The 12,827-nt window shown below is 39.4% G+C and overlaps 1 protein-coding gene across 1 annotated transcript in view; it reads right to left on the bottom strand.

The window, feature by feature from the left end:
• Positions 1-12,827, bottom strand: part of ITGA11 (integrin subunit alpha 11) — a 72,757-nt gene that overhangs the window by 29,029 nt on the left and 30,901 nt on the right. The window contains exons 8-13 of the mRNA XM_051973792.1: positions 10,032-10,172; positions 7,801-8,004; positions 6,272-6,402; positions 5,177-5,343; positions 3,327-3,469; positions 13-123 (exon numbers count right to left, since the gene is read on the bottom strand). Coding sequence (XP_051829752.1) covers positions 13-123; positions 3,327-3,469; positions 5,177-5,343; positions 6,272-6,402; positions 7,801-8,004; positions 10,032-10,172 — 897 coding nt within the window. The remainder of the gene's footprint in view (positions 1-12; positions 124-3,326; positions 3,470-5,176; positions 5,344-6,271; positions 6,403-7,800; positions 8,005-10,031; positions 10,173-12,827) is intronic.

The following is a 12,827-nucleotide window of genomic DNA, read 5'->3' as shown; positions in this document are numbered from 1 at the left end:
GCTGTGACTTACTGAGACTCTGAGTGTGGTAGGCCAGTCATCATCCAGGATGGGTCCATTGTCAGGATCGTCCAAGGCAAACTCGACTGAGAATGTCACTGGTTTCACATAGTCTGCCGTGTCCTGTGGAGGAAGCAGGAGTAAGAAGGCAAAAAGGGTCACTGTAAGGGGCAGCATCTGGGATCACTGACAGCTGTGGCCAGCTTACTTTGGAAGAAGCCTGGGAGGGAAAGGACTATAGTACTAAGAGGGATGAATAGAGAGAAGGAAAGAGAGGAAGGGAGGGGAGAGAGAGAGAGACAGACAGAAGCAGAGACAGAATGAATACTGTTGCTGAGTCCATTTACTAAGGTAATGACACATCTGGGAGGTTAGATGCCCCCAAAGCCCCCAGAGAATAGGGGATTGGGTTCTGATGTGAAGGTGCATGAGCAGCAAAGGCTGGGCCTCTGCCTCGAGCCAGAGGGACTTTGCTGGGTTCTGGGTCTAATAAACTCCACGCAGTATAAGGCACAAGCCCTTGGACTCAGATTCATTCATTCCCTCCCACACCAGCTTGGTGGCAGGCTCTCCTCCTTAGTTTTTCCACTGAAACCAAGACTCCGGAAGGCCTCCAAGAAAGCTAACCGGGCCCCAGGAAAGGAGACAAGATGTTGAAAGAGATAATAAAGGATTTAGACTTTAACCCCTGGCTACTCCTGTAGTGATTGCCCTTCTGAAACAAAAGCTGTGCCCAGAGACCTCCAGAAAACCAACATGAGCATTACATTTTGTGAGGTGATAGATTTGAATGGCAAAGTTCTGAACTCTCTAAGAGAAAAGAGCGTTCCAGAGCCTAGGAATGGGGACGGGGTGTTGAGAAGAAGCACAAACAGCCCAGACATCTAAAAAGTATAAATAATATGATTGCCTGGGAGTCTGAATGACAACAGGGATTTATCATTAACCCCAATCCAGCTGGCATCTTAGAGATTATTTAGACAAGTAGTGTCCAATTTAAATAGAAACTCATCCTTGCAAGTCACAGATTCACTTAGAAAAAAACAAGTTTTCATTATCTGTGTAATTTTATTTATTTTGTTAAACATTTCCCAATTCCATTTTAATTTAGTTCCTACCCTATTTGGGAATTTTAAGTTGGCATTCTTTGAATTTGACACCTGTGACTTAGATCATCCCAACCTTCAAAGAACTTACATTTTAACCAGCTTGGAGTCAGGAAGAACTGAGTTCTATTATGGCCTTGGACATTTACTAACCTTGTGACTTTGGTTAAGTCCCTTAATCTTGCTTACCTCAGTTTCCTCATCTGTAAACTGAGCTGGAGAAGGAAATGGCAAACCACTCTAGTATCTTTGCCAAGAAAACCCCAAATGGAGTCTCTTTGTGACTTCAGTCAGGAATGACTGAAATGACTCAACAACAACAATGAAGAACATAGAATGATCCCAAAGTCTTACAATGCATTAAGAATTTTGGAATACCTTGTGAAATATATATGTAAACAAGTAAATGCAAAGTAATTTGGGGCAGAAGAATACACTAACAGAGAGTAAGAAGGCTCTATAGGGAAAATGGCCTCCTAATTGAGTCTTAAGGAAATAGAGTCAGAGATAAGGTGGGAGTGCGTGTTAGGCATGGAAGTCCTGTGAGAAGGCACAGGGATGGAAGATGGAATGACAAGTTCAGGGAGCACCTAATAGTCTAGATTGGGTGTGAGGGCAAAATATAAGATTGGAAAAACAGATTGGAGTCAGACTGTGGAGGACTTTTAATTCTTGGCTGGGGATGCAGATTTTGCATTTTATATTGGAGGCAATAGGGAGAAAAATGAATATATTTGAGCAATGGAGAGACATTGTGTCAGACCTATGATAAGAGGGAATATGAACAGAGTGGACAATAGGGAAAAGAAAAGCTCATATATGCCTCCAAATCAACTTTACAAGTTGATTTTTTGAGTAGGCCAGATGATTTTTCATGAAAAAAAGGATTTGAGAGATTAAGCATCTCCAAGCTCCAAATAAGTCACAGACATCACTCTCCTGATGTCACTGGTCTTTTTCTTGAACAAAAGATGAAAGACAAGAAGTCAAGAGTGAGAAAGCAACTCCCAAGAGCTAATGATGCTTTTGAGATCTGTGGCATCTCTCTCAGCACACCTGAATGCATTGGAGCCAAATTAAAAAGTGCCTGAGAATATTTAATAAGACAATTTAATAAGATAAATAAAAATACAGGACAACATAGATAATTTTAACGTGTGGTTTTCCAAGTCAATATGTCCTGCAGGGCTCCTTAAGTATAGCTGGCTGTTTTTATTTGAATTTGTGTGTATGTGTTGGGGGACACAGCATGATCACCTTTAAGTATCTGAAAAATGTCATCCATGAGCAGGACTATACATTCTGTTTGATTCTAAAAGGGAGAAATAGAAGCAGTGGGTGGAAATTGTGGGGAGGAAAAAGGGAAGAATGGATTTAAACTAAAAATCAGAATTGTCCAAAAGTGTAGTGAGATTCCTCAGGGGTTTTCAAACCAAGGTTTTGATTTATATTTCAAGAGTCACAAAGAGACTCCATTTGGGGTTTTCTTTGCAAAGATACTAGAGTGGTTTGCCATTTCCTTCTCCAGCTCAGTTTACAGATGAGGAAACTGAGGTAAGCAAGATTAAGGGACTTAACCAGAGTCACAAGGCTAGTAAGTTGTAGTAAATAGTAAATTGCCAATTTTTGGCAATATTGTAGGACTTTTTGCTTGACTATCAGATGAAGGGTGTATTATTATTATTATTATTATTATTATTATTTTTACAATTCTGAGACACTGAGAATGCTTCAAGAGACTGTAACCTTCTTAAGGGCAAGAATTGTTGTTTTAGTTTTTGTCTTTATATCCCTAGCACCCAACATTGTGATTGGCATCTAAAAGAGACTTAATTAAATGTGTATTGAATTGAATGGAATTAAAACTAAAGTAATGGGTTGGACTAGAATTAGGGGGAGGCTCCCATGAACTTTAAATGTTATTTAAATATATTTAATTTTAACTTAAATACTAAATACATTTAAATATAATAAGTTAATTTAAATATATTTAACAAATAATATAATAAACAATAAATACATTTAATAAATAATACAACACAAATTAAATATGCACATATAAAACACATACATATGTATATTTGTAGCATAATTATATTTCAATATATTTGGTTTCCCTTGCATTCCTATATATTTTATGCATTTAAAAACATTTTTCTGAGAAAGGTCCCAGGTAGGTACTTTGTAACACACTGACCCAAGCCCCAGTGTCAGGCTTACCAGAACATGGAAGTTGATGCGGTCACAGTACTCTTGGCCCGCAGAGAGCAAAGCTACCCTGTGTGTGTACTTGTCTGCATTCTCGTCCAGGTGGGCTCTTGGTGTGTACCGCCGCTCATCAATAGTGGCATTGTACTTGATACCTGAAAAAAGTGGGGATGCACAGAGAAGTAAGAAAGCAGAACCACATTCTGAAGCCAAGTGGATTGTTTCCCATCATTTAAACAGCTCTTTAAAAATCCCACTTCCTCAGTGAAGTCTTTTCAGACTGACTGGAAAGAAATGGAAACTTCCCCTTCACCCTAGTCTGAATATGGAATATCCACAAAGATGTTGAAGCTATTGAGGATGGAATAAAGGAAAAAAGAAGGATGGAAGAACTGGGGAAGGAGCTTAGGAAGAAGAAAGTGTAAAAGATGAAGAAAAAGGAGAGGAGAGGGTATGAGGAGAACAGAAAAGAAAGAAGGGGAGAGAGGAAAGGAGAGACATGGGAAGGGATGTAAGGGAAGAAAGGAAGAAGCTTGTAAGAAGACTGCTATGGTAACCCTTCACAATCCAATTTTTAAAAAAATGCATCACAGCTCCAGTGTGGAAAGGCTACTGCCAGAAAGTGCAGGATATGGCTTTATGGTCTTAACATGTAATTAAACTAAAAAATCTATAGCATGTCTTTCTCAATTACATTTTTCCTATTAAAAAGAGAGACTTCATTAGAATAGCTATGCATCAACAATTACCATCCTCTAGTTATATTTAAAAGGCTACTACAAAATTTAGAGCAAATTAAAAAAATATAAATGCCTATGTAAAAACAGGTGCTTTATCCACTAAGTTTTTACTGTTTTTATTCATTAGTCGGTCTAACATTGGTTATTACTCAGGCTTCAATGGTCACAAGCCCACCCAACTTATCCCGAACTTTTATTGGCTTATTTAGAGTTTATCTGAGATACTGGGATCCCTAGGTAAGTTTGAGCCAAAAATCTTTGCAAAAAAGCTGCTTCCTTTTACTTCAAATGCTATTTCTCTTATCTCATCTACTCATTTCTGTCATTAGAATCAAGTAGCATTGGAATCTACTTGATTCAAGTGGATCAAAGCCAGGTCAAAAAGAATGACACTGGAGAATCACATTGATTTATATTTTCTGATAGCTAGTGCAGTGGATACAGTGCTGGGCTTGGAATTAGGACTGTCCCAGTACATACCCACTCTCAGACACTTATTGGCTTTGTGAGCCTGGGCAGGCCACCTGATTTCTGCCTTTTTCCTTTTCTATAAAATGAGATAATAATAATACCTACCTCACAGGGATGTTCTGAGGATCAAGTAAGATAATAATTGTAAAGCATTTAGTAAAATGCCTAGCACATAGTAGGTACCATATAAATACTATTATTATTGTTACCATTATTTTAAATGCTTGACCTCCAGGATTCAGGATCCCTGTTCACCTTGATCATGGAGGTCTGACAGTTCTTTCCCTATTTTACAGACCTTCTTTTCCTAAAAGTCTGAGAGCTACCAACTTCTTGACTTTAGCCTGGTCTCTCTGGATTCCTCATTTGTCTGTTTTGGCCTGATCTGATCTCTTTGCCTTATGGGATCGTTTAGCTCTCAGTCTATATCCTGCTCAATTACTGTTTGGTAATTCCTGATCTCTCTCACTAGGATGTGCAAAATCTGGTGGTTCCTGAAAGAGTTCGGAATTAGGAGGAAAAATGAGAAATCTATGGGAAGGATTTAAATCACGTTTAAACAGAACACAATACAATTTTTTCAATAGAAATGGAAGGGGGAAAGAGGAAACTGAGAAAGAAGAGGAGAAAGTGAAGGAGGGAGGTGCTCACCTACAGTTGCAGTTTGGAAATGAGGGGACAAGAAGATGGGCAGGAAGCAGAGGAAGGCTGCCATGCAGGTTGAATCCTTGCCATTACGCTTGCAGTCCTTATGGAAGATGTTGATCTTGGATGGCTCAAAGTGGATGCTGGCATTAATCTGGACCACACTTCGGGACCTGTAGAGAAGGGGTGGGGAGGAGAGATCTGTAGCCCACTGGTCAAGTCTGTGGGGCTGCTCTAGTCATGTTAAGGGACACCATGCAGGAAAGAGGAGATGGAGTTAGGAGGGAGCAGAAATTATGTTAAGTTTTGGATATCTCTCCAGATCCTGAAGGAGATGGCCTGGGAATACATCAGGGAACTAACTCAGAAATTTCATGGTCATAACAACCAGTTTTCCATGCTCTACCTGTGTGTCATGAGGTCATATGATCATAGAGATAGAAGGATCTTCAGAGATCATATAGTCCGATTTCCTCATTTGATTGATGAGGAAACTGAGGCCCCAAGAGTTTAAACAACTTTTTTAAGGTCATTCAGGTGATAGAGGATTCAAATTCAGGGATCTAATTTCAAGAATGACACTCTTTCCAATTCACCATATTGCCAATAGATATATATATATGTGTGTATGAGCAAAGGTGGTGAGCACAAGACAAACTGCTTACTATGCCTAAAGACTTGTACCTATCATATTTGAGGGTGCCTCAAGGGGACAAGATAATTGGTTTCCTATATTCAAATTTTTTTCTATATATATTTTTTCTTAAATTCCCTGAGGACAGTGAATATAACTTTTAAAATCTTGGTCTCTTCCTTAGAATTTGGCAGAGCATCTGGTGTGTTGATAATATTAATTAATCGATATTAATATCACCAACAATAAATTTAATAATCATATCAATCAAGAAGAACATTAATATGGTACTTAATGTTGTGGTACTTAATGCATATTTTTTGAATGAATGAATGAATGTCCGCTGCTAGCGCCCTGCTTTCTAGAAATCTAAGTGAAGTCCCTTCCTCTCCACCTGACTTCCACTATATTCAGACCCTGAAATCTTCAGATAAAGCCAGATGCCTTGAAAAGTAGAGATGACCCACCATAAGATCACAGCACCACCAAGAGATCCCACTGCCAAATCAATGAGTCCATCTTCATTGAGGTCCATCTGCCCATGGATGCTACAGCCAAAATACTGGAGGCCTGGGGCCAGCTCTGAGGAGGCAATTCTCTGTAAGGTGAGAAAGAGAAAGCTGGACTTATCTACCTCTAGGTGCAGGAAAATTAGGAGATTGGAGCTGGGGAAATCTCTAGGTATAGTTAGAATAGGGAACAACCTAAATAATGTGATTTAAGGGTACCAGGAAGATCTCCTTATCTCCCAAGCTCAAGGATATCTTTCTCCAAGACTTCATGAGGTGCTGGAAATTTCCAGCATTAATATAACTCTTTTGGGTTACAGCAGGGACTCTTAAACTTAAGGTCCACTGACTCCCAAAGAATCCATGCATTGATTTCAGGGGGTCTGTAAATTTGGATGGGAAAAAATTATGTTTATATTTCAAGAAATCGTTTTCCTTTAGAAGCTTATATATTTTATTTTATTCATTTATTTATTTATTCAAATTCTCAGTTCATGGATTGCCTTTATAGGCAGTGAATCACTAATCCATTTGAATCCTAATCCATTCAGATGATGTACGCTGAGCCTGTAACATTTGAGATATTCACTATACATTTCCTTGGATACATCTTTTTCAACTGTGGTAACAGCCTCTTCTCCTCATAGGACTCTGGCTACTTTTAAAAAATAGAATTCTTATTGATAACTTTGATTTTTTCTTTATTTTCCAAATATATCATTATTACTCCTTTCCCTAGAGAACTGCTAAGTATAATAAAAAATAGAAAAGAAAAAGCATTTCAGTAAAATAATCCAAATACCTTTATGGGATCCACACCCATAATATTTTACTTCTGTAAGTAAAAGAGGGAAATGTATCTTTTCCTTTCTTTTGGGTAAACTTCATTATTGTCATCAAACAACATTAAGTTTCTTTTTGTTGTTCTTCTCATTTATATTGTAGTAATTGTGTCTTTTTTCTTTGGTTCTTCTTACTTCACTTTGCATCAGTTTGTCTTTTCATATTTCTCTGAATTATTCATTTTAATTATATCTCTTGGTACAGCAACATTCCATGCCATTCACATATAATAGTTTGTTTAGTTATTATCTAGTCAGCAGAACAATGGATCCCCAGTCCTTTGCTTAAAAAAACTCTATTTTCACCTTTCTTGTTTGTTTACCTTTTCTTTCTAGTGTTTTTTTCTTCTTTTGTTTTGAGTTTTCTTTCACAACATGATAGATATGAAAATGTGTTTAAAGTAATTGTAGATGTATAATCTATCAGATTACTTGCTGTCTTGAGAAGGAGAGAAGGTTTAGGAGGGAGGGAGAAAAAATTTGGAACTCAAAATCTTACAAAAATCACTCAGGAATAGAATGGAATTTGCCTTCTGGCTAGCAGATTTTACTTGAGGCAAGTAGACTGGTGAGTATTCTCTGGAAGCCTAGGTTAGAGGTCTTTGAGGCTCAGGATAGATGCTGCTCAGGTTGGGAAAGCTTTACCTGCTTATACCTCTTCAGGATGTTGTTCTGGAAGCCATGAAAGATGTAGATGACTCCCTGGTGGTCATTCTCCAGGGGAGCTCCCACCACGATGTCATTGTAGGAATCTTGATTGAGATCTCGGACTGAGGAGATAGAAGAGCCGAATCGGGCATTTTGGTAGCCATGGGAATCTTTTAGTGTCCCATCATAAATAAACCGGTTCTATAGACAGAAAAGAGATAGGAGAAAGGCCCATGGTTAATTGGGCTAAAGAGCCCCATTATTATTATTTCTTACTATTGTGACCCAGACCTGCTCTCAGGAATGTAACTAGGGGTATTTAGAGGGATTGAGGAACCATTTAGATAAAGCCCCTCAGAATATCTCTACCACCATATCCAATCTCCTGTTCCATAGGAATAGCTAGGGGAGAAAATTCTTCTCTAGTTTATTTTTTTTCACATAATAAGACCATCTCTATCCAGAAAGATTAAGAGTTGGGGAGATCTTCAAAACCCTGACATATTCTGAGTGTGCAGTCTTCCTGCAAGATGAGGTGCTCTAGTCTCTTGGAGACTGGCTGAGCTAGAGACCATGGCCCCAGAACTGAGGAGGCCTATAGACTATCGAAAAACACTATCACTCTACTAAAGATTTACATATATGTTTGCAGGCTCTGTCCAAAAGTTATCTGATTATTGTAGCTTATTTGCTAATGTGTATAATTCTCTTAGCCATTGCCTGCCCTTATCTCCCTCACTGTCTCCCTTCCCTAATGCATCTTCCCCCTCTCTCTTTCCCCCCATCTGATTATCTATCTCTACCCATATATATATTTATGGATATGAGAGAGATTCAAATAAAGATATTATATATATATATTTGAATAAAGATATTATATATGTTACATATATAATATCTTTATTTGAATCTCTCTCTCATATCTCTATTCATCCATTCATCTAAACATCCATTTTTATATTTCCATCTAATTCTTCTCTCTTTTTGTCTGTCTCTCGAAATTATTCATCTTATTAGTTTGTGCTCACTCTTTAGTCTCTGGCAGTCCTGCTTGGTGTAATGGAAAGAGGTTCAAATCCCATCTCTGATCCTTGTTAACTATGTTTCCATGGATGGGCAAGTCTCTTAATCTCTCTGGGCCTCAGTTTTCTCATCTGTGAAAGGAGGAGGTTGGACTAGATGGCCTCTGAGGTCCCTTCCAGCCTGGCATCTATGATCCTCTGAACAAACTTAGATGACATCTCATCACTTCCTGCACTTGCGTTCTGAGCAAAGTTCAGGCTTCCCTGGAGCCATTCCCATGTATAGGAAGAATCATCTCCCATACTTCTCTGCTATAGCACCTGAAATTCCTGTTAATAATTAAAATTGTATAGGAGGCAACATAGGATAAGGATGGAATGCTGTATGTTGAGTCAGCAAAGCCTGGATTCAAATCCTGCTTCTGACACTTAGTGACTATAATCATGAACAAGTCGGCCTTACTAAGCCTCTTCTTTCCTTATCTGAACACTATTGTGATTGGATTAGATGGTCTTTAAAGTTTCTTTCAGTTCTTAATCTATGATTCTAGAGTCTTATGAAAGCCTCTTCCTGTGGGTTAAGGAAATTTTTTCTTCAGAAGGCCCCAGTAAATTATGCATCTGATGCCCTCATCCATTTACTCATACCAGAAGAAATTTGTTTACCAGATTATCTAAAAGAGAGCTGAGCCCTTAGAGGATGAGACAAAGAAAAGATAATTTTTATTTGGGGGTAGGAGATTGAGAAGGAAAGGTCCAGAACCTGGGGTGTTCTCTGGGGAGAGAAACCTGGGTGAAACACCTGGGCACTTGTGTGGGGAGGGACACTAACACTTTTTGTCAATTAGAGATTTGTCCGATAGAGTCATCAGTTTCTCTTCCTTGCCTGGGGATGCTCCTGGACATGTTTTCTGACTTTAGGAGAGATAACTCTGGCTTCTGCCTCTTAGGTCCTGACCCATCAAGGTGGGCATTAGGAGAAGGAACTGCTACTTCCACTGTTTTTCTTTCATAGGGCATTGGAGAGCAGTGGAGGAAACTGTGGTCTGATGAAGGGGAAGAATTAAGTTGCCCCGATCAGAGAGGTTGACCTGTGTCATATTATGCATGCACCGGGCCCTAGATTTCCCAAACGTAATGATATCTTGAGTGTTCTCCCAGAGCTTTGCTCATCACAGCGCACCCAGAGCAGCACCCTCTCATTACCTGTCTCAGAACATAGACATACACTTTGCCCCGCTCTCGGCCCTCACTGAAGTACATTGGTGCGCCAACCAGTAGAATGTCTGTCACCCCATCGCTGTCCACATCCAAGGAACTGATTTCACTTCCATAGTATGAGCCAATCTGCAGCACAGAGGAGTAGAGTACTGTGAGGAATCAGCGTTGCTGGTCTCCCTTGCCTTGAGGATGCAACACAAAGTCCTCCCCAGGATGGCTCTGGCCTCCTTCCAGACTTATTGCATATCCCTCTCCTCAGTTTTAGACATTCTGGCCTATTTGCTCTTTACTCTCTGCACTGTTGAATCCCCTACTTCTGTGCCTTTGCATAGGCTCTCTCCTGTGATTGAAATTTTCCCTTTTTTATGTTGTTGGCCTGCACTTGGGACTGTAACTAAACTGGGGCTATTGGTGCTTTGCCCAAATAGGAAACTTAGAGGCTATAAAAATGAACATATATTTATATTGAAATTTAACATAATATACCTTAAGCTATTTATTCTTTACCTTTCTTCTTCATTCCCGTAAAGAAACCCACAACTTAGCTCTGTCTCTCTCTGCTCCCACTCCAAGAGTTTTCCTCTTCATTCTTACCCTTTCCTCTTCCTCTCAAGTGATACATATTTCAAGCAAGAGTGCTACCTTCCCTCCCTCTCACAAGCTGTGTGAAGAAAGTCCCCTTGAAGCTTCTCTGGTGGAGTAGAAAGAATAAGAGTCCCCCAAACCCAATATGTTGGACAGGTCCTTACCCTGACCTTTTATCCCTGAAGTCATTATAGTGGCTAATTCTCCTTTCTACTTTGTTAAATTTGTGTAAGTTACTTGTGAGTTAAAAAGTAGATTTGAGGATTTTTCCTTAGCTCTTTGCCCTAATTGGTGCTATTGCTTCAGGGAAGTGGTTGTCCAGTGAATGTGCTTGGGCTAGTTATGGCTCTGCCAGAGTTTGGCAGATCTTTAGAACCCAGAGCCATCTCTATGTCATGATGAGATATTGAGAGAAGACTTTGGGGAACTATCTGCCAACCTACTTATAGCTATGTATCAACAAGCACTTATTAATTCCCTTTTATGTTCCAGGTGCTAGACATACCAAGATGAGGAATAAAACATTTATCAATCAGTTAAGATTTTAAATGCTCACTGTGTGCCAGGTACTGGAGACAGACAAAAAATGAAACATCTACATTTCCATACATATACACATGCATAAATGTCACAGATATGATATATGTGTGTGCATATAAACATATATATTTTTTGTATTATTGTATATATATTATATATATATTTCTACACAGAAAGAGAGATTGAGAGACATATAAACAATGGGAGACAGAAGGAGAGAAACAAACAGAAAAAGGGAGGAGAGCCCTCTTCTAAACATGTGGACTCAGAAGCACTCAGCTATGTAAGTCCTGTTGATTTGGAATCCACTTAATTTAGAAGCCCTTAGGATTGTGGTTTATCATTCGGATGTTGGAGTCAGAGCTCAGCAGGAAAAAATGTTATAAATTCATCAAATAACTTCCCTTCTAACTTACAGAGTCTAGAAGCCAATACCCGAAAAAAACCCAGCCAGAGTCTGGGTGTGGGCATGTGGGAGTAAGACTGAGAATGTCAGTGGTGAGCAGCTGTCTGCCAGCTCAGCTGGACTACAAAGCAAGCAGGATGGGGCTTGCTGATATATGTGAGAGATTTAGGTTAGACATGAAGGGGAACTGTCATTTTGTCATGCTAGCTGCGGACAGTGGTAGATCATGGCAAAAGGATCAAAAGCCAGCTGGCAAAAACAAGTCAGGAGCTAGGAATGGAATGGTAAGAGCAAATTGAATTATAGTTTAAATGTGGGGGTTATACAGATAAGAGAAAAACATGAATCAAATGAACACAGACAATGGGAATATGAAACTCAGTTTAAGACTTCGCTATACAAGAAACTTTTTATATTCCTCTATATTTCTTGCAATAGCAGGAAATAAGAGAAACTATATGGTCCGGTGGTCAGAGAGTTGGTATCAGAGACAGGAAAGCCCCAGGTTGTGGGACACTTACTAAGTCACTTAAATTCTCAGTGTCTCAGACAACTCCCGGACTTTGAAGTGTGAACCACTTATTTACCTCTTCTGGAGATCATCCTTTATATTCTAGGGCAGGGTTTGGTAAAGCCTTGACACACATACTAAGGTTTGCCAGGAGAATGATTTTTAGTGGTCAAGGGGGTGGACACTCAGTGTGCCCTTTCAGAAAGGTTGTCAGTCCTTGTTCTGGGGATTTTTTGGTAAATCACTTTAAATGACAAGTCACTTTGTGACTCATGAAAGAATAACCAGGAAGGTACCGTTCTAAATATTGAGAATCATTCAGTTGCTACTCTGAGTTTGCGTAATTTGATGCCAACTGTGGAATGGGCTAGGGGAAGAGAGCCAAGGTGGATTTACTATTTGCACATTTCCCTAGCCTGGGTACTAATCCCCTCCTTGGCATCTGAATTGTAGAAGGACTTTTCTTCTCCAGGAATTTCCCTATACCATTAAATAGCGGATCTAGGCAATAAATAAAAACAGCAGGAAACACCATCTGATTTCCCAGGATGATTTAGCATAAGGTCTGAAAACCTTCAGCCAATAGCTGCTGGAATAAACAAATAGCTGAGGAATAGGAGCTGAGGCATTTAGATGTCTTGAGGGCACATAGTCCTGCTCAGAAGCCAGGTCCTTCCCTGAAATAGATTCACCCCTTTTCTTTACCCTCTTTTCTCTTCCTCCCTCTTCCTTTACGGTC

This window comes from Antechinus flavipes, chromosome 2, assembly GCF_016432865.1.
Source record: "Antechinus flavipes isolate AdamAnt ecotype Samford, QLD, Australia chromosome 2, AdamAnt_v2, whole genome shotgun sequence".
Classification (NCBI taxonomy): domain Eukaryota; kingdom Metazoa; phylum Chordata; class Mammalia; order Dasyuromorphia; family Dasyuridae; genus Antechinus; species Antechinus flavipes.
This window is presented reverse-complemented; position numbering and strand designations above follow the sequence as displayed.